At 43.7% G+C, this 21958-nt stretch overlaps 1 protein-coding gene across 3 annotated transcripts in view; it reads right to left on the bottom strand.

The window, feature by feature from the left end:
- Window positions 1-651: 651 nt before the first annotated feature.
- Window positions 652-21958, bottom strand: part of LOC128340341 (SUN domain-containing protein 2-like) — a 39379-nt gene continuing 18072 nt past the window's right edge. For 2 of the 3 annotated variants that reach the window (XM_053285332.1, XM_053285331.1), the window contains exons 5-13: window positions 20747-20848; window positions 17265-17336; window positions 15315-15378; window positions 11444-11570; window positions 6516-6594; window positions 5131-5234; window positions 3515-3682; window positions 2746-2841; window positions 652-770 (exon numbers count right to left, since the gene is read on the bottom strand). In XM_053285332.1, the coding sequence (XP_053141307.1) occupies window positions 666-770; window positions 2746-2841; window positions 3515-3682; window positions 5131-5234; window positions 6516-6594; window positions 11444-11570; window positions 15315-15378; window positions 17265-17336; window positions 20747-20848 (917 nt within the window). In that variant the 3' untranslated portion in view covers window positions 652-665. The remainder of the gene's footprint in view (window positions 771-2745; window positions 2842-3514; window positions 3683-5130; window positions 5235-6515; window positions 6595-11443; window positions 11571-15314; window positions 15379-17264; window positions 17337-20746; window positions 20849-21958) is intronic. The other variant, XM_053285333.1, reaches the window with a different exon arrangement.

The raw sequence follows: 21958 nt of genomic DNA, 5'->3' as shown, positions 1-21958 counted from the left end.
TCTTCACAGTTTTTGCATCTTTGTATCCATGTCTACATTTCAGCGGAATATGGGGCAGCTGCGCATATTCGCTCACATACCGTGAGCAACATGGGCGGTTGGCACGCTCCCCAGGGCAGCTCGACTCCAGTGGAAAGTTGCCCAAGCACAGTTGCACAACAGGATGTGCATTATTTCCAATGGGCGTCCTGTTGTGCAACTACATTCATAGCTTTATGCTGGAGTGGAGCTACCTTGGATGCAACATCATCTATGGTGTTAACACATGCACAGCAGCATGGGTGGTGCTCCAAACACCCATGTTGGATTGCATGGCATGTGAGCCACTATATCTAGCTCAGAGTGGTAACGGTTCAACGTGAGACCCCTACATCCCTTAAAGATTTGGAATTCCCCCAAACTGAGAATTAGCATGCAGTGAGAAAATATGATTCTAACATGCAGTGCCAACACGTTGTTATATAAAGAAAATGCTATCTTTAATCTCCCTTCTGGATGATGAATATAGTTTCTTTATCTAAGACTACTAAATGAGACCAATAGTAAGACAGAGGTTAGACAGCAAATAAAAACAACACCCAGCAATCTATTGAACATGATCTTTCAGTAGCAACAGAAATACATTTTTATTATACTGCATTTTTCTAGTCACTCAATTAATATGCTCATTCTCCATACACATGAAAACCATAGATGCAGGTGTAGTTTGGATGGTCCCAGTTACTCAAAATCTTCAGCAGAAGGTACTTAAATCTATCTGAATTTGCTGGCTAAAAATAAGGGGTGGTGGGGAGAGAGAGAGAGAGAGAGAGAGAAGAAGATTACTTTTTGCCTCCTTCACAATATATTTTATTGTTATCCCTTCACTCGGCATATATCTGGACCCAGGACATGGCAGCAGCACGGCACTTCTAGGAGAGGCTATAGGTCAGTAATAGAGCATGTGCTTTGCACTCAGAAGTCTCCAGGTTCAACCCTGGTATTTCCAGGTAGGGCTGGGAAAGACCCCTGGCTGGAACCCCCGAGAGCTGTTACCAGTTGGCATAGAAAATACTGAACTAGATAGTCTGACTCCACACAAGGTAGCTTTCTATGTTTCTAAGCACAGAGGAAATAAGTATTCAGATATGAGCTGAATATATCAATTTACATTTCTTTCCTATCTGAGTCAGAGGTCATTCACACAATCAAAAACTGTGTTCTACCCAGGTATGGGAGCTATGTGTGCTCTGAATTTTCCATTGCATGGAAGCAAGGTAGGAGGGAAACCTGAGTAGAAGTGATTGTGTGGGATCAAGGTAGAAAGAAAACCCAGGTAGCTTTTCCACCTACCTTGCTTCCACACCACTGAAAATTGGGAACACACACAGCTCCCAAACCCGGGTAGAACACCATTTTTTATTGTGTGAATGACCTCAAAGACTTATGCGGTGGGTTTCAACTATTAATCCTCATCTAGTTTTAACAATCTAGTGAAGTAGGTTAGACTGAGAAGTAATTCCTTGAGGCTATTCACACGCACAGCAGAAACCAGGCTAAGGGAGCCCAGCCCAGTTTCTGCTGCGCATGTGAACCACCAGGCTCGCGCCCGAGTCCAATGGCTACAAGGCGGCAAACCCGCCTGTGTAGCCTCCCAGTTAAATGAGGTTAGGAGAGCAAGTGCTCTCCTAACCCAATTTTTCTGGTTGTATGTCACGGCTGCTTGCAGCTGCAGCGGGCACATTCGGGCGGAGGGTTCCCAGTAATGCACCGCGCACTTGTGCAGCGGCGCACCCGACTCCGGAGCTGCTGGGCAAAGCGTGGAAGAGCCACAGGTGAGACACCACTCATCTGGGCAGGCAATCTGCCCACCCAAGGAAGGGTGAGTGATCGTCTGCGGGGAGGGTCGGGGGAAATCCACTCTTCCCACAGACCGCAGAGGAGCTCTTTCTCACTGATCGTGAGAAGAGCTCCCTTGTTTAGTGACTTCTTCTTGTTCCTGCAAGGTCTTCTTTGGAGGCCCTACTCCGTGTGCTCCCATCTTCTAAACAATAAATGGCAATGCGGGGCAAGGACTTGTCAATTACTGAAACTGCCCAGAGTAAACTGCCCAGAGACTTGCATTTTGGGTGGTATACAAATATGTTAAATAAATAAATTATGCTGCCCCATCTCTAGAATGTCCTCCACTTATTCATTTACCAAGCATCCTTACTGATGGTTTGTAGGCAAAAGGTAAAGAAATGTTTACTCACATTGGTTTTAACTGGTATTTAATTTTAATGTTCCTGCTGAGGAGCTAATTTTATCTGCTTAGTTTGTTTGTTTTAAATGCTTACTGTGGACTTTCTTATGTAATTATTTGTATGTGTTGTTAGTCAACTCAGGAATCTTTGACTGAAAGGTGAGATATACATGTTTTAACAAATAAATAATAAAATCTGGAGCTTAGAGGTTTCTCATACAAGGCTGGTTACCTGAAAGAACACAATTTTGACAGTAAAATGCTACCTGGGTGGCAACTTCAATTTTGTGACATCACAAATTATATATTTGAAGTGGTTATTTCAATGCCATGCTAACTTAGCATCTGGATTCCTGGTGAACTGCACAGAGACTACAACTTTTACCCACTTCAACCCAGACTGTAAAAAAAAATAATAAAAAATCAAGTATGGATGGGTGATAAAGTGACTGCATGAATCACTCCTTCGTTTTAGCCTTCAAATCCTTTGCAATCTTTTTCTGTACTAGTATATAGCATACCTCCAACTTGAATGTTTGCATAGGGAAACCATCAATTCTGTAGACAAATGACCCTAGGAAGGTTCCTTCTTCCTTTTCAAAATCATCTTTGAATCCCTGAAAGGAGACGTAAGATAAAGGTGATAAAGGATCCAAGATTGATTTGGGGGGGGAAACACTGTTGTTTAAAAAATCTATGGGGTCATTCACACAACTGACTCAGCATGCAGGCAGGTCTTGGGAATGCTTCCTAAAACTTGCATTCCCCCCAAACGATCCTGGTAATCCTGGTAGGAGCATGCTCCGTGCTCCCACAAGATCAGCCCTGCTCCAGGCAGTGCAAAACAGGACGGATTGATCTGAGGCCAGGACTCGTCCCAGCCTCCATGAAGACCACAATGCACCATGTGACATGTGTGCTGCTTTGGGAGATTCCCCCAAGAGATGGGCACTCTAGGCACCAGTCTCTGTGTGCAGCCAGGCTGGAAGCAGCCTGTGCTTGCACATGAGCAGGTAGCCAGGGGTAAGGGAGCACTTGCTCCCTTAACATCGGCTAACAGCCAGACTTAAAAGACGGGCTAGGTGGCCCTGGCCTGCCAGGATCGGGCCCGATCCTAGCGATTCTCATGCGCAGCCTAACCTGAGCTGGGCATCCCTAGTCCAGGTTAGGCTGCACGTGAGAACAGCTTCAAGATGGACTTTAAATATATATCCATCTACATGACAATTGCTCAGTGAAGGAAAGAGTGGGAAGGGGTGGAGTTCTGATCAACATAAAGAAGTTACTCACATGGACAGAAAAGTTCTTTGGAGCACTAGATATCTCTTCGGTGTGAGAGACTATCTTTGTAATATGATCCAGGGTCACAGCAACTGGGCAGATCTCTTGGGACAATTTGATGACTACGTAGCCTTGAGATCCCTCCATGGCCCAGCAATTCCCAGGCGTATTGTCCCGCTGAAAACAAAACAGACTCTGACTATCAGGGAAGAATGTAAGCAAGTCTGGAGAATTCCAAAAACTGGGCTCTGATATGAACTACTCTTCCCGTCAAGTAACTCTTAAGACCCAAAGATTTCATGGTGGCAGAAGGGCGGGGGGGGGGGGTGTCCAACCATTTGTCTGTACTTTGGTAGTCAGCCCCTGAATCAGAAGTCAAAATACCTGAATACCTTTAGTCAATCCTAATTAGAGTTGCTCACTTTTTATTTCTTTTGCTAATTATGTATTTAATAGTTCTAATCTGAACCTTGGTGTATTTTCCAGTGTGCATATGAGGAATCCTTGTACAAATTCCTCATTACATACAGTTTTGGGGCTGTTCTATGCACACAGTTACACAAGGGGAATTAACCCTCTAGCATCCAAGCCATTGGAGACAATCCTGTGTACATAAGGAGGCCTTGGACTGAGCAAATTATGCATTTTGTTAAACTAAGATTTGGATATGAGGATGTGTGTGTGAATGTGTGTGACTTTTTTTCATTTCTTCTCTTTCATTGTTCCAGTATAATCTTCATACAATTCTCTTATATGCAACTTTCTCCTTCCAGGATTAGGGGCTCATGTTTGTTTTTAATGGAAAGCAATAATTAATTAATGCTGAATGTGTACAACTAAACCTGTGCATCTGCACACACAACGCTAGCTTCAATACAGTTTGCCAAAGAAAGTGGGGATAAGATGTCTATGGCATTTGGAAGCTTCTGGGGTTATACAATGTCACAATCTCCCTTCTCCTTGTTGTTACACACACACACACACATTAGGCATGCATCTCTGATGAACATGCTCAACATCAGATCAATTGGTTTTGATTTTTTTTTTTTTAATGAAAAGGGGAAAGGGACAGGGCAGTTACTAGATTAAGGGATATTTGTCCAAACTAATCAAAAGAAACATAATACCTCTTTAATAAAAGTTGAGCTTTCCCATGAAGACATGGAGCATGAATCAGGGGACGGGAGAAAGCATGCATATATACAAAAGCAGTACCCACACTGTTTTCAGTGACAGATTGCACAAAAAGCTACTTTTGCAGACATATACCCACCAAGTTCCGTGTTTTATTGTAAGCTACCTGCCAATAAAACCTGCAGAATTGTCCTTTAGATGAATATCTGACAGCAGGATCTTTATTTGTCATGCCATTTTTGCTTATAAATTACCTCATTGATAATATGCAGGTGCGTGGAGCCAGACACGGGCATGAAAGGCATGAATGTACAAATCAAGTCCCATTGGCTTTGGCTTTGAAACGCAGCCTTTGGCTGCCATCCTCAGTCTGCTTACTCAACAACAGAACTGTGCGTAGCAGGTGGGTTTCTCTGCTAGAGGCTCAAAGAGGGTGGGAGAGGAAGAAGAGTCACCGAAGGGCCGAAAGCATGGTTTTCAAACATTCCTACCTCTAGAATGACCTCTGGCGACCGTGAGTAGTCCCAGCAGAATCCCAACATGCAAACCTGTGCTTCTGTCTTAAAGCTTTTGCTGCATTTCACAACTGAGGCACCTACAGATATTAAGGCATGCAGAACCAAACTGGATGAGATGCTCAAATGCTAAGCAAGGAATCAGCAGGTATGTGCCTGGGTTTCACAGACAGTTCGTCAGACATTCCTAATTATGAGATTTCCTTGTTCCTAGTTTTCGAAAATGAACTCATCTGTTCACGTAGTGATGGGATGCTCTGTGGTCTAATGTTTATATGTTACAGATTCATCCTTACAGTCTTCCTGTGTTGGGTCAAACAGCAACTGCTATGCTGTGCAAATGTAAAGTAAGTCTCACAGGACTAAGCAGCAGGAGTTCATAGTAGTCGCAGTACATGGGATAAAACTGAGGGCATGGTAGAGTGATATGACTGTGCAAGATGAGTACATAGTATTAGGGATACAACAATATTTTAAAGTTGTGATTCTCTTATATTTAGGAGGGAGAGGGCAAGTGGCCATATTCAGCCCCAGCCTAGCATCCTTCTAGTGGTTGTTGCTGGTGTCTTATGTTGCTGCAAGATTGCAAGCCCTTTTGGGACAGGGAACCATCTTTGTGTATTATTATTTCTCTGTGTAAACTGCTTTGAGAACTTTTGTTGAAAAGTAGTATATAAATATAAGTAGTAGGAGAAGAAACAGCCACCTAATGGCGCAGCAGGGAAGTGACTTGCCTAGGGAGCAAGAGGCTGCCGATTCAAATCCCCGCTGGGATATGTTTACCAGACTGTGGGGAACACCTATATTGGGCAGCAGCGATATAGGAAGATGCTGAAAGGCATCATCTCACACTGCACAGGAGGACGCAATGATAAACCACTCCTGTATTCTACCAAAGAAAACCACAGGGCTCTATGGTCACCAAGAATCGAATCGACTTGATGGCACACTTTACCTTTAGTAGTAGAAGAAACTACAGGCCTGCAGCCAAGCTCTTATCTGATACACACACACACACACACACACACACACACACACACGGAAAAGACCAAGGGAAAATGTCTTCCCTTCATACTGTTCCTGTCACCCCTCACTTTCCACCACTCTTTCATCTCCCTCCAATGATGATTCTCAGTCTCTTCTCTAGAGCAGTACTATCCCACTGCTTTTCCCTTGCTCCTCCTCCCTCCCTGAAGCATGCGCTGTTGATGTCAAGAAGACTCCACTGCCATAAGCACAGTACAATAGGAGATAGGTTTTAGCGAGGCTGCTCAATATGGAATATGTGCCTATTCCCCAACTTCACATCACAGAAAAGGAAAGGGATCCATTCTCTATCCGCGGATGTATCCCTGACTTACCCGCAGACTTCAAAGCAAAGTCTTCCTTCTGGATACGGCTGCTCTCGACGGCTGAGCTACCCACTTGTACAAAACGATGCTGTCAAGGAAGTGCGATAACATACAAATTTCAGGGGTGCTACCAAGCAGGAGCTTGGCAAACATATGGCAGGTACTGCACTATAGCAAAATCATAAGGCTGGTTCCCCCAATCAGAGTCTTTTCCCATCTCCACACAACTCAACAAGGGACATGTGGAAAGGAGAGAGCAGAACTGCAGACTTTACCTCAACCTCCATGAATCCATTCTGCCCAGAACCTAAGTACATAGAGCTTGAAAAAAGCATGGCTTCGTATCACACAGAGAGACCCTTCATGCATACAACCTGTCCAGATGTAGTCTCTGTGCGGATGATGGATGCCCAGAGGCTGAGGGTGGAGCCTGCTGCCACCATTCGGCTCCCTTCCCTCTATGCACCCAGTATCCCATCATCTGGTCACATTAAAAGACAAAACGTTTATGTTCAAACCAACAGCACTGAAATATGTCCCTGGCACTTCTTATGTCTCTTGTGGCACTTCTGCACCTCTGGTGCCTATGGCTGTGACGTGCCCATCTCAATAAATATCGATTTCACTGTACAGATATCGATAAAACACTTTGGCCCAAGTGCAACAACAAAGCAACATAGCCTCAGAAGCTGGATGCTAATGTGCCTTCTCCGTTGCACAGCCAGCTGAGTGGCAAGGCACAGCCCAAATCCACACACACCAATGTGAATGGGGATTGTATTGGATGCCTCAGGGCCACCAGCACACAAAGAGTGTGCACCCACAAATCCCAATTCGAGCTGAATTGAAATGTCAGCTAAATTCTGATGGCATTTCAAAACTTACAGCAGTGACAGGTAAAGGGAGATCACATTTAAGAAGAGACGGAGTGGCCAGAGGGTGGTCTTGTGGTAGCAAGCATGAATTGATCCCTTTGCTAAGTAGGGTCTGCCCGGGCTTGCATTTGAATGGGAGACTACAAGGCCCTAAACACGATCAGTGTGTAGAGCCTAATAAGGTTCTGCAGGGAGAGCGCTCTCCCCGCAGATGATCAGGAAGCTAGCCCTGGGCAGCCAGATCAGCTGCCCACATGATTACCGGCTCCATCATGGAGCTGGTTGTGTTTGTGGGGACCGTGGGCCACCTAGCCCTTGGAATTCCCAGAATGCCTTGTGCAAGTGCATGGGGCATTCTGGGGAGAACCCCAATGCTGGGAGGCTGGTTTTAGCCTCCCAGTCAGGGGTCTCCTCGTGAGTCGCCATGTTGTGGAGCTGCACCGCAGTGACTCACAATAACAGAAACGGGGTTAGCAGAGCACTCGCTCTGCTAACCTTGTTTTAGGGGAGGGGTATTTAGCCGCCACTGAGCCATCAGACTCGCCTGCAAGCCCAGTGGTTCTCACAACTGCTTGAAAGCGGGTTGGGCTCCCTTAGCCCACTTTCGAGTGGTCATGAGAATAGCCTCCTTATGTGCGAGCACTGTAAGGTATTCCTCTCAGGGGGGATGAAGCTGCTCTGGGAACTGCAGAAGGTTCCAGGTTCCCTCCCTGGCATCTCCAAGATAGGGCAGAGAGAGACTCCTGCCTGCAACCTTGGAGAAGCGGCTGCCAGTCTGTTTAAACAATACTGAGCTAGATGGACCAATAGTCTGACTCGGTATATGGCAGCTTCCTATGTTCCTAAGATACAGATAAGTGGGAGCCTTGAAGAAGCTGCTCCAAAGCTTTCTGAACAAGGTGGTTGTCTGACTAAGCTCCCACCCCTCTGCTTCTTCTGGTCAGGACTATAGCAAGCAATTGGGTTAACCTTTTCTCCTTGTGCTGTTTCCTCCTGAAAATTCCAACCCCTTGAAGCTGTTATCCCACACACACACACACACACACACATTGTTGCTATTTGCTACAAATAGCAGCTTTAAGGGCCATTTTCTGCGGAGGAAAAGCACAAGGGGAAAGGGTTCATCTTTCCCATCCACACGCAATGGCTCCGTCCCAGGTCAGGACATTCTATGGCTCCATTTTCTTTAGAAAGTGAGTCACTCTGTCCTAAGCATGTTACTTTAAAATGCATCATTTAATGTAACATGTAGTTTGGCTCTTAGTCTATACTTTAGTAGTGTCAGTAGAGTTGGGACTTCTGCACGGGCTGCGCAAAATGGGATTGCCTTTGTCTTCTTCCTTTCTTTCCTCTCTTCTGATTTTCTCTTTTGCCTGAAGACTTGAGCAGCATTGCAATATTTAAAAAATACTCAGATCTATACTCTAGAAATATAAGCCTAAAATTAATCACTCTATCATATGTTAACATATAAAAAAGAAATAAACATCCCAGCTTGAGTGCCTATTCCCAGCCCTAGCTTGACAGTCATTGGTATAAAAGACCAGCCTGACAGCATGTCTGGGAAATGTCATGGTTTGTGGGCTGGCGGAGTTGGCACTGACATGACTCAGAAATCCACAGAGGAGAACTGCTGGGTGAAGGCGGGACATCATTGCTTTGATCGACATGCATTTAATGCTATAACATAGAATTAATCTATTTCCTTCTTCACATTTAAAAATATACTTTGATCCCTAATGTAATTTACTTATTTATTCAAACAGCCTTGCTATTGATCCACCCAAAGAAACTCCCCCCCAACCTGCAATGTAATTGTCTTCCCTGTACTGCTGAGGGTGTCATTTTTTAAAAAAAAAAACCATTTCAATGCCACAATGGCTTTTGAGAAGGTTTCTGACAGCTGGCTGCAGCTAATCACCATTTTGTTTAATTTAGAATGAAGCAGGAAATGACCTTAGGGTCACTTCCTGTCTCATTATTAAACTAAGCAAAATGGCGATTGGCAACAGCCTGCCATTTGAAACTTTTTCTGTTAACTGCAGAGATGCCAAAATGGGTGTGTGTGTTTTTAAAAGCCTCTGCAACACCAGCCTCCCGCCCCTCCGAATTCTCAGTTGTCAGTGGTAACCCAGCAAATGACTGGGAGTATCTTTATATTTAAAACATGTATACTCACAAAATGTAAACCACCCAGAGTCATACATTTTGGGCAGTATACAAATATGTTAAATAAACAGATAAAATAAAATACAAACAATAATACACATTAAAAACAAATAGCAGCAGGAGGGAGCCACAGTTTGGCCTTCCGGAAGGGGTAGGTTTTGCATCCTCTCCCAAAGAAAGCACAAAGCCAGAATAGCTCTGGATCTCATGAGGGATGGTCATTCCACAGCTACAGAACAATTGCAATAAAGGCTTCTTTCCTGGGCACAGGCATCCTCACCTCCTGTAGTGTGGACAGATGGGCAGCCCCATGGAATATAGGCATGGCAGCTGCTGTGCTCATGTGGAGAGGCAATCTCTGGGGGATGTGGGTTCCAAACTGTGAAGGACTTTAAAGGTAAGAACCAATATCTTGAACTGGACCCAGAATCTAATTGGTATCTAGTGCAGTAGCCACAGAATTGGTTGCATATGTTCCCACCTCGCAAACTCCCAAGAGCCAAGCAGCAGCATTCTGAACTTGTTTCTGAATCACCTTCAAGAGCATCCTCATGTAGGGCTGAGCCAAAAGGGGGGGGGGCATTTTCCAAAATCTTCATTTTCTGAGAATTGTAAGAGCCCCCTCTTCTAACAATTGTCCAAGGATCATTGTGAAAAGGCTGTGAAAATGTTTGGTTAGTGATCCTTGATTTTGTTCACAACATGTATACCGCCCAGACTGATTGACTGAGTGCCGTCAAGTCGGTGTCAACTCTTAGCGATCACATAGATTCTGTGACCGCCCTAGATGTAGACAATCCTAGCTAATCAGGGAACAAAATCAAGGATCACTAACCAAACATTTTCACAGCCTTTTCACAATGATCAGAGGTGCACCTAGGTAATTTTGGAACCTAGACCTAAAGGCCTTTTGGGGACCCCCCCCCCCACTGCCCCTGCCACTGCCAACAGATAAGCTGCAATACATTATTTTTTACACTAGTACATGTTCAGGGAAAGCTAGAAACTTTTTTTGGGAAGATATTCTGAATAAGAGATTTCCCGCAGAGAAATACCACATTTTGCATGGACAATCCTGCCACTTAAATTAGTGGACTGCTCAGCATTTGGAGGCCCCCTAGGCTAGCATTTGGAGGCCACCCAGGCCTGCAGGGAACTCGACCTCCACCTGGAAGTCCAGTCCAAAGAGTGCCACTGCTTGCAATCTGTATGCCAAAAAGTGAACCTTGGGAAAATTTCACTCAGCCCTACAAATATGTTTTAATATTTCATTTCAACACCTCGTACATCCAAACTTAGATCTTGGACATTCCCTAGAGAATTATGGCTGGCATCCAGATTAATTTACTGAATAGTGCTACTCAGGGAGTAGTCTAAAGGACTATTACATTTCAATAGGACTCCCTCTAGTAAATGTGGTCTGGATGTCAGCCACTGTTCTTTATCAACTTTGTAGAAATATTATTGATTCCATAGTATTTTCAAGTGACCGTGCTCAATGCCCTTTGTTAAAATAAATAATGCAAGTAGAATGAAAAACTCATTTGTGTCCTCATGACTCACACGGGTGGATATTTATTCTGGAATCAAGCCAATCTCAAGTACCTTGTCTCAACCATTAGTTAACTTGAATGATTTCCAGTCCCTAAGAATGAATAACTGGGTGTTACCCAGCAACAGGGGCGTAGCTATAATTGAACGAAAGGGTTCAAAGAACACGGGCCCCCAGCTCCATCCCTCCCTATTTTCTTCATTGTCTCCCTCACTCAGGGGGGCCACCCGAGAGAGGGATGAACACGGGCCCCCTCTCCCCTAGCTACGCCCCTGCCCAGCAATCTAAACAACAATCCTGCAGCCTAAATGGCAAAAAGGCATACTTTATGTGGTCCTCACCTTCTGGTTTTCCCAGTATCCATGGACACTGACAAAGGCATCTAGGAGACTCTGGAGCCCAGTAACTTGCTGGCGGAAAGTATAGATGTGTTTCTGAAGATGTTGCTGAAGGGCCTCATTCTGGCGACTAAACAGAAATGAACCAAAATACGCAACAGAAGTATCACTTAGGACTAGATAAAACAGCTAATTGTCTGGTAAAAACTGTTCCCTGACCGTGCTATTTCAGATTTTATGTGGTGGCGAGATCCATGATGGAAAATTCTAGGGGAAAACTGAAAGAAAGACATCCGGAGAATGCTAGGCTAGAACCAACTCCATGATATCTAGTTTTCTAGGTGGAGGGAGTTTACAAACATACAATATCTTTCTCTGCTGCAGTTTTACATCATACAATCCAGGAACAATTTTACCACCTGGTAATCAGTTTGTTGACAGATCCTCATGGGAGAGATGTGCATGTAATATGGCATCTTGGCCCATCTAGGCCAGTAAAATAGGGAAGGGTGTATACTGCAAGTTATCTCCAGCATATATAAAGAGAATTACAGGCCAAGTGGAGACCAGCACATTCTATTTTATATTGTGATTTATATAGGGATGCCCGTTTAGGATTAATCTCCTCTTTGCTGACTGATTTTATAGGGCATCCCGATAATTTTTATCTGAAGTTTTTATTAGCCAGTGTTGATGAGAATGTTATTAATAGAATGGACAGGTACTATTATATAATTTGTATAATCATTCAGGTTTTTTAATGTTTGGTCTTGATATATTTGTTTTTATGTTTTCTGTTTTTGTGTGTCTGTTCTTTTTTGTGTTTTTGTACTCTGGTCTATGACTGTAATAAAGATTGGATTGGATATATAAAGACAAAATTTAAAAAAACAGACTTTTAAAGATGTGCACATCATGGGAATTTATATTTGCATTTCCAGAGCAACACTTAAAAGTATTACACATGAAGTAATACCCTTTTACAAGTGCCAACAGTTCAAGGGCCCCACTGAGGACTGAGGACATATTTAAATTCCTTGCTTGTCCATCCATTTTCATCAGACTTTCTGACACCCTTCATTGTAAGTGAGTGAGAGAGAGAGGCTTCATCCACTTGGGAAAAACCTGTTTTCTTCTTCATTCAGATTCCACAGGAAAGAGGTCAGTGATAAAATATTCTTTCCATGTACCTCCTGCCACAGACAGCAGACTCATCAATCTCCCTTTCCTCCTATATTTTAGAAAGTCTTTCCGTTGATGGTATCCAGATTCATTACAGATTCTGAGTTACAAGGAAGGACTTGAGTAGCATCCATAAGAGAGGTGTATCAAGGCTGCCTTTTGCCAATTGGGGTGTGGGGGGAACACTAGCAAAGTGGGGTGTGTTGCTGCATATCATCGTCATCATTTCAGCTCTATTAATGAAATCGAGACATCCTCCTTACAGTGCAATTTCCAGCCTGCACTCCATACATAACAGAGTAGGCTTGTGCATTTCGATTCATGTACAAATCATTTTGTGCCCGAAAATGGCAATTTCAGAGGTTTTGTAACCAAAACAAAATCAAGAATTAAAAAACAGAGATTTTTGTTTCCAAATTGAAATGACTGTTTCAGGCAGAATGCTTTATTCTTCAGGAAAGCATTGCAATTGAAATTGACTTCTCTGACTCTCTCCACTCCAGCTGAGGCACTGAGTGATTAGCAGAAGATAAGATATGCAAAAACTGTTGAGCACGAATAGTTTAGTTAAGTGTTGTATTCAGTGTGATTGAAATGCAAACTGACCTTGCAAAGGGATTTGGAAGACAGCATTTTGAGATAGAAATACCCAGATATCTTTGGGAGCTCAATGCAATTCCAAAGCTCTTGCTAAAAGCCATGGTATAAATTGTGTGGAGAAGCTTTTTGAGAAGCTGGTTAGGAAAGTTCTGAAATTACACAGGTTTTTCTTTCCAAAGGTTTAGAAAGAATCTCTTGATTTGTTCAGGGCTCTTTTGAAGAGCTATTTTGTTTTTCTTCTGATTTTTATGAGTTATAGTGGTGTCTAAGTTTTGATGCCCAAGTTGAGCAGTCTAATGTAATTTAGGCCACAATGAAATTTGGTGGGACATGATGTCTAAGCCAGGGGTTCACAACTTTTGCCATTGCAGGGACAGGTCATCCACATGGGACTACAGGAGACAAAAGGGGGGCGGGTGGAGAACACACCTGTCAATCTATTTACATCCCCAGGAATCTTAGTTGCTTCTCTCTTTCTTGTAACCATGATCCACGGTTTTGCACTTTCTTAAATGCAGTGATGATAAATCTTAACAATTCTGTAGGCTGATTTGTTTGGGCTACGGCTCACTCCAGTTCAGTTAAATGAACATTTGAAGCTGTTCCATAGTACCAAGGCAGTTTTATTTTATTTTTTTACATTTTATATCCCACTCTTCCTCCAAGGAGCCCAGAGCAGTGTACTACATACTTAGGTTTCTCCTCACAACAACCCTGTGAAGTAGGTTAGGCGGAGAGAAGTGAATGGCCCAGAGTCACCCAGCTAGTATCATGGCTAAATGGGGATTTGAACTTGGGTCTCCCTGGTCCTAGTCCAGCAATCTAACCACTACCCCACGCTGGCTCATTGGTCATTCTCTTCACTCTTTCAACTTGTTTATGTGGGGCTTCAGGGGCAAAACAGTGAGTTGGGTGGCAGTGCCCCAAGGGTGATGCACCCAGATTACAAATAGGGCAACGGGCTGATTTCTTAGGAATTTTTGAGGTTTACGCATCTTTAAGATTTTTTCCCATAGGGAATAATGGAGGTTTCATCAGCCCCATAACTCCACCTGGGGGGCACTGGGATGGCCCAAAGCGAGTGGTGGTGTAGTGCACAGAGGGTGCCAACCAACCCCCTGGATTGCTAACCTATTGGAGTACTGGGCTTTGTTGTTTCTGAGGTGTTGAGTTTAGATTCTCTGGTAGCAAATGAGATTTTTAATGAAAAACCATGAATCCACTCTCATATGCTACCAGAGAATCTACTCTCAGAACACCTCTAGAACAAAACCCTGTACTTCATTGGTTGGCAACCCATGTGGGTGGTTGGCACCCTATGTGCACTACACTGCCACTTGCTCTGGGCCATCCCAGTGACCCTCAAGTGGAGTTATGGGACTGCAGAAACCTCCATTAAACCCTACAAGGAAAATCTGAAAGACATATAACTTCATTAATTCTTTAAAAATCAGCCCTTTGCTAAATTCCTCTGAAAAAATTGTGGTAGCTTCCTTGCACCAACTGGGCACTACCACCAACCACACTCCACTCTGGGCCACCCTTTCCCCCCACCCCACGTGAAGCTATACTTTTCCTGAAACCTCCATCATACCCTATGGAGAAAATCTGAAAGACGTGCAAACTTCAAAAATTAACCAAAAATCAGCAGTTTGCCCAATTCCTTTGAAATTTTTGTGGTAGCTTCCACTCATTGGGCACTATAACCCCCACCCACTCTTTTGATCACATGACCCATTTTTAACTCTGAATTAATTCAGATTCAGATTAATTCAGATACAAAACAAAACTGGGGTGATTCAGAAGGCTTAATTTCGGACAAAATACAAAATGGGGTTGATTCGGATTTGGTACAAATAGAAACAGAAAAAATACAAAATGCACAATCCTATAACAGAGACCACAGTTCAAAACTGACCCAAGAGTTACAAATCCTTGTCTTTCTTTCCTTTAGCATCATACAAATCACAGTATAAGAGAATCAATCGTGGGGGGGCGGGGCACAGTTTCCATCAGAGCTGAATAACTAAGCCTTCCCACATTTATATATTTCCAAATAACAATATGTTCATTGGGTGAGAGACTTTTTTACCTCAGCTGTAACTTCATCACCTGCTTGTAGGCATCAGAGGGGGTACCCAAGGCATATAGAAATCCTAGAAGGGAACATGAATTGCATCGATGACTTTCCAAATAGATCAGGACATCAATGCACTTTCAGGATTTTTCATTCAAACACTGTGCTGTATGTGTATTAATTTGTAGCTTCATCAAAAATGTGTGAATTTAGTAGGACATACTTCTAGCAGGTCATGCTTCTTGAAGAAGAGCAAAACCTCCAAGGTCCCATTTTTTAAAACTGGGTTAATATCATGGCTTTCCACTGGGCACCTGAAAAGTTAATCCAGACTCTTAATTAAGTCCAGATCTATTCTGCAGGTCAGTGGGGTGGATTCAAAATAGGATTCAAGGCCCTGGGGCAAGATGATGATGATGATGATGATGATGATGACGACATTATTGTTGCATGGCCAGCTGTGGAGGTTCTCCTGTGGAGATCATGCCGCAAGGAACCATACTGCAAATTTGGCCCTCTCAGAACCACCTCCCTACATGCTTTGTGTTACTTAGAAGCATAGGGACCTGATATATACTGAGTCAGACTATAGGTCCATCTAGCTAAGTATTGTCTGCACAGACTAGCAGCAGCTTCTCCAAGGCTGCAGGCAGGAATCTCTCTCAGCCCTATCTTAGAGATGCCAGGGAACTTGGAACCTTCTGCTCTTGGATGCCAGGGAACTTGGAACCTTCTGCTCATCCCAGAGAGACTCCATCCCCTGAGGGGAATATCTTACAGTACCCACACATCAAGTCTCTCATTCATATGCAACCAGGGCAGACCTTGCTTAGCTAAGGGTCATGCATGCTACCACAAGACCAGCTCTTAGAGGATAGCCAGAAGGACTCCATTCATAATATGAAGGTTACAGATGTTTCAGAGCCCAGGAATGCTAGGCTCTTGATGGGATGGCTACCTACGCTGACACTGGTAGGGGAAGCATCAGTTCAGTTCAGCCATTTCTGAAACACCCACAAAGGGCCAAACTCATTACATGTGTAAAAACTGGGCATTTTTCTCTGCTCACATGATCCTTGGTTTTGCAGTTGCTATGCTAGCTGCATTAATATTTAGTCACATTGACAATTACTTCCAAGTTCTTGTCAGATGTTCCAGTCACACATCTCTTCTAGAATGCTCCTCTAATTATTTTCAGAATCCCACAAGGCAGGGGAAGTTCCAGATTATGGGGAGCCCTCGACAACATGCCTTTGCTAGAACCCCCTTCCTACTCCTCACTCCCAGTCACCTAATTCTCCCCACCATGCTGCCAAGATACAGGGGATAAACTGAGGTACCAGATTGTGCTTGCTCTCTTTGTAGTGGCATGAGGGGGCGGATTAGGCTCCATAGTACTGCCCAGAGAGAAAGAATGTGATTCACCCCTTCTCTCTCTCTCTCCCTCCCTCCCTCCCTCCCTCTGGGGTAAAAGGGAGGATTGGGCCTACTGGACCCAATCCCTATCACTACTGTGCCCAGAGGGAGAACATAGGTCACAGGTGTGCAAGAGGACAGAACTGGATTCTCCTCCTCTTGTTTACTCTTCTGTGCTCTTCCTCTTGAGTCAAGGTCATTACCATGGAAGGATCCAAACAGCTTCAAATGGACAAGATCGTCAGTGCAGGTAGCACTCTAAACAGAAAGCCACTGAATTACCTTCCCAAAGGACATTAAATGTGAGAGGTTTTTTTCTCACAGGCATCAGAGGTAAATTAGAAGAAGAAACCAAGCCCATTCTCTTGGACTTTCAAGAGAACAAGCACAATAAGCATGATTTAGGAGTCAAGGTCTCCGACAACTTCTGATTATAGTAGTCAAAACTCACGTCCATGTTTTGGTATGCAGAAAAAAACAGTATATATCCTCTGGAGATTATAGAAGTAAAATGATATTGTGTTTAGACTGGGCTTTTGGAGAACTCACCAGAAAAGATGCCCAGTATAAATACCAGTGTCAGAAAAATCAACGTCTTCATGATGGGCCTAGAACGTTCTACTGAGAAGAGAAAAACAAATTCAAATGGAAATTACTGACACATATAGCCAGTTAGTAATTGTAACTGGAAATTGTGTACTCAAAATAAGCAGGTCCAGACAATGGCCATAGGGCAGGGCTGTGACCCTCCAGCTGTTCTTGAACTATAACTCCAGCGTCCTCAGCCACAGTGGCCAGTAGTTAGGGATGATGCCTGTAGTCCAATATCTGCAGGAGAGCAAGGTTGTGCAGCCCTGCCATAGGGAGAGTTGCATATATTCCCTTTCTGTTGGTGACACCACCACAGTAATAGCTTTTGGAAATTAGAATGGACCTAAGAATGTTGCCTTTCTTGCTTTTAAAAAGGCAGCTTCCAAGAGAGGCATGGCAGGAATCAGAAGGATGGCACAGTCAGCTTCATTGCTCATTTGCCCTTGTACATTGTATCTGTTCCCTGGCTCTTCCCTTGCAGCCCATCTTTCCCTCCTCTCCATACTTCTTTCTTTTCACTCTCCAGGCTGTTACCAACATAAGTCAACTTCTTTGAATGCCTGTTACTCTATTCACACAACCCTCTGGGTTTGTGGTAGCCAGCATACTGATGTTGGTTCCTAGGCTGCAATCACTTCATTGGTATGTGTAGCATTTCAATTTGCAGTGGAAGGGGAATTGTTAAAATCCAACTCAAGTAGAATTCAGGGGACATGCATATGCAGTTAGCAGATTGTTTGTTTGTTTGTTTGTTTGTTTGTTTGTTTGTTTGTTTCAATCAATATACTGCCCTTCCTAAAGTGGCTCAGGGTTTACACTACAATAAAAATACATAACAATTAAAATTAAAGACCAATTAAAAGCAGATTAAAATTACTATAAAAACCAATTAAAAACAGATTAAATTGACAATTAAAACTAAATATCATTTAAAAGCCAGGCTAAAAAGATAGGTCTTTAAGGCTCTCCTGAAGGCCTCCAAGGAAGACAATCCTCTTATATCCACGGGGAGCACGTCCCACAACCTAGGGGTGACAACAGAGAAGGCCCTGGCCCAGTTTGCCACCAGATGAACTGGTGGCATGCAAAGACAGACCCCTTCTGATGATCTCAGTGAGCGGTGGGGATCTAAACCTAAGCCATTCAGGGTGTTAGAGGTAATAACTAGCACTTAATATTTTGCCTGGAAACATATTGGCAGCCAGTGCAACAGTTTAAGAACAGGCATAATGTGGTCTTTCCAGGATACCCCAAAGACCAATCTGGCTGTCACATTTTTAACTAACTGAAGATTCTGAACTACATACAAAGGCAACCCTACATTTGGTACATTGCAGTAGTCCAACCTGGAGGTTACCAGAGGGTATACCATGGTTTTCAGGTCATTCTCCTCAAGGAATGGGCGAAGTTGTCGAATGAATCACAGCTGGTAAAAAGCCCTCCTGGCCACAGCCTCAACCTGAGGCACCAGGGTGAGACCTGAGTCCAAGAGCACTCCAAGCCACATCTTGCAGATTGCGACCTCCTGATGTTGATGACAAGGAGAAATAGATTTGGGTGTAATCAACATATTGATAACACCTAGCACCAAATCTCCTGATGACCTCACTCAGCGGTTTCATGTAGATATTAAAAAGCATTAGTGGCAGAATGACACCGTGGGGTGACTCCATATAGTAGCTCCCGTTTTGAAGAGCAACTGTCACCAATCACCACCATCTGAAATCTACCCAAGACATAGGAGCAGAACCACGGTAATACAGTGCCTCCTATCTCCAAATCCCTCAGGCGATCCAGAATGATACTGTGGTTGATGGTATTGAAAGCCACTGAGAGATCCAAAAGAACCAGCAGAGTCACACTACCTCTGTCAATTCCCTGGCAAAGGTCATCTATCAGGCCGACCAAGGATGTCTTAACCCCATAGCCCTCTCTAAAGCCAGTTTAAAATGGGTCTAGATAATCAGTTTCCTCCAAGACTGCTTGGAGCTGCTTGGCCACCACCCTGTCAATCACCTTAACCAACCATGGGAGATTGGAGACTGGCCTATAGTTATCCATCACCAGGGGATCCAGAGTAGGCTTCTTAAGAAGGTGTCTATCTCCTTCGAACAAGATGGCATCCTGCCCTCCCTCAGTGAGGTATTAATGAGATCAACTAGGCCAACTCAAAAACCTCCCTGTAAGATGAAATCAGCCATTTAGGGCAGGGATCCGAAGAATAGGCGGTAGGCCGTACCACTTTGAACAGCTTGTCCACATCCTCAGAAATCACAAACTGAAATGGATCCAATCTAATCTTGCAAGAGGGATTGCTGGCCATCCCCTAACTGGCCCTGCAGAAATATTGGAGTCCAGATCAGCCCGAATTTTTATATATATATATATATATATATATATATATATATATATATATATGTCACCCAGCATCGCCCCTCCCCTAAATCTCCAACAATGTATCATGTCAGTACGTGGTACATTGTGGGGACACCCCTCCCCGGGTCTGCCTATTAACATCCCGGCTTGACTACTGCAATGCGCTCTACATTGGGCTCCCTTTGTATGTAGTTTGGAAACTGCAGTTAATACAGAATGCTGCAGCCAGATTGGTCTCCAGGGTTGCCCGAAGAGATCATATTACACCCATTTTGAAAGAACTACACTGGCTGCCAATAGGTTTCTGGGCGAAATACAAAGTGCTGGGCTTTACCTATAAAGCCCTAAACGGCATGAATCTGAGGTATTTAAGAGAATGCCTTCTTCATCATCAACCCCGCCGCCTATTAAGAACATCTGGGGAGGTCCGGATGTGGTTGCCACCAGCTCGGTTGGTGGCAACTCAAAACTGGGCCTTTTCTAGAGTTGCCCTGGGACTCTGGAAAGCGCTTCCTAATGAGAGTAGAGTTTCCCCCTCTCTGAATGTTTTTAAGAAAGATCTAAAAACATACCTGCTTAGTCAGGCTTTTCTTTGGCAGCTTTAAAGGTTCAATTTTTCCTTTTGTTGTATTTTTAATTTTTTTTAATCATGTTAATGTTTTAATGGTTTTTAGATTGTGAACCACCCAGGCACTTTTTTTAATAGGGCAGTATACAAATGTGCTAAATTATTATTATTAATAATAATAATAAATACAATAATTCAGAACAGCTCTGCTGGACGGGTACTTGCAGACACAATATGCACAGAATAAAATCATTGCCATCTTCATTAATACCCCATACCTTCATATTTTTTTAAAAAAATACTCCCAAGATGGCAATTGCAACAAATAAAGCACAACTGGATAAAGCAAAAATAAAACAATCACAAGAATAACCAGCAGGAGGGGGGTTGTTATAAAAAAGCAATGTTTTAACAGGCCTAAGAGGAAAAGGTTGAGAAAGGCTGGATATCCCCCTCCCCATTTCACCCAAGTGTAACTCCCACTCTGCTAACATACCTGTACTCTGGAAGGCATAAGTGGCTGTATTGTTGCTTGAGTATGTCTGAGTTTCAAGAAGACAGGGCCTACTGTGGCTTTTCAGTTGCTGTATTTCTGTAACTAGCAAGAGGAAAATAGCACTCTGTTAAGTATTTCCATTTCAAGTGGCTGACTTACCATTTCTTACTGACTGTCCACTTCTATTCTGTTCCAGGCTGAGCTGGGAGCCCCAACAAGACAATGATCTGGGAGGGACTCAAACCTCAGACAGCTCCAAGGGGAAAGGGGTCTGCACCTTGGCTAGTTCCAAGCAGGAACACACAAGAGCTGGTATAGTAACAAAAAAGTAGTGTTGCTCCAGCAGTTGTTTGGAGTAGTGCTGTTTCTTATGGTTGCTGCCCAGGTACAGTGGATTGGCCCTGGTCCTTCCCTGGGAAAGGCTGTGGTGCTTAAGGGAACTTTACCAATTTAACTGGGCACCAGGAAACTCTGTTAGGGACAGCAGAGACTCCTGTGAGTCAGAGGATGACGGCAGGGCTGTGTCTCAGGTTATGCTAGCTTGGATTACCCTGGTTCTCTTGTTGTGGGGGTCCCAGCAGCATGGGGTCATGAGAGGTCTGAACTATAGCACCTTTCCCACCCTATCTCATTCCCTGAATTGTCCATCTCATCCTCCAGTTGGAGGGATCCTGGATCTGGGTTCATTATACCTTCCGTTATTCTCTCCTGTCTGGACAGAAACAGCAAAAGAAAACACTGGCAGGGTGCATGTTTTTTGCCCTTTAATGTGCCACTCTGTAGAAACTTCAGAACAAACTCCATTTCTCCAGCTTTGGCTCCACATATATAGGAAGGCAATTACAAAAGTGTACAGCAGACAAATTCAGTTTCTGAGTCACCAAGCCAAATGTATCCTCCCAGACCACTACTGGGACCTTTTAGAGGCTGGCAAATCCCAGCTCCAGGCAGACAACAAAAACAGGATGCATACTGAACTCCTGGTGTCCTGGGGTGTCCTAAGGTTACAAGTTGTGCAAACTAGAGATATGCACAAATGGTATTTCGCAGTTCAATTCAAGCTCAAATCTAATCACAAAATACTCAAATTGATTCACTGAAACAGTGGCCATTGCCAGCTATTTCAATAAATCAACTTGAATAGATTCAAGTGATTCGAGTGATTTGGCCATAGGGAATGGAGAAACACGAAACACCCCATTGTTCCCCATG

The sequence above is a fragment of the Hemicordylus capensis genome, chromosome 1 (genome assembly GCF_027244095.1).
Source record: "Hemicordylus capensis ecotype Gifberg chromosome 1, rHemCap1.1.pri, whole genome shotgun sequence".
In the NCBI taxonomy this organism is placed as follows: Eukaryota; Metazoa; Chordata; class Lepidosauria; order Squamata; family Cordylidae; genus Hemicordylus; species Hemicordylus capensis.
This window is presented reverse-complemented; position numbering and strand designations above follow the sequence as displayed.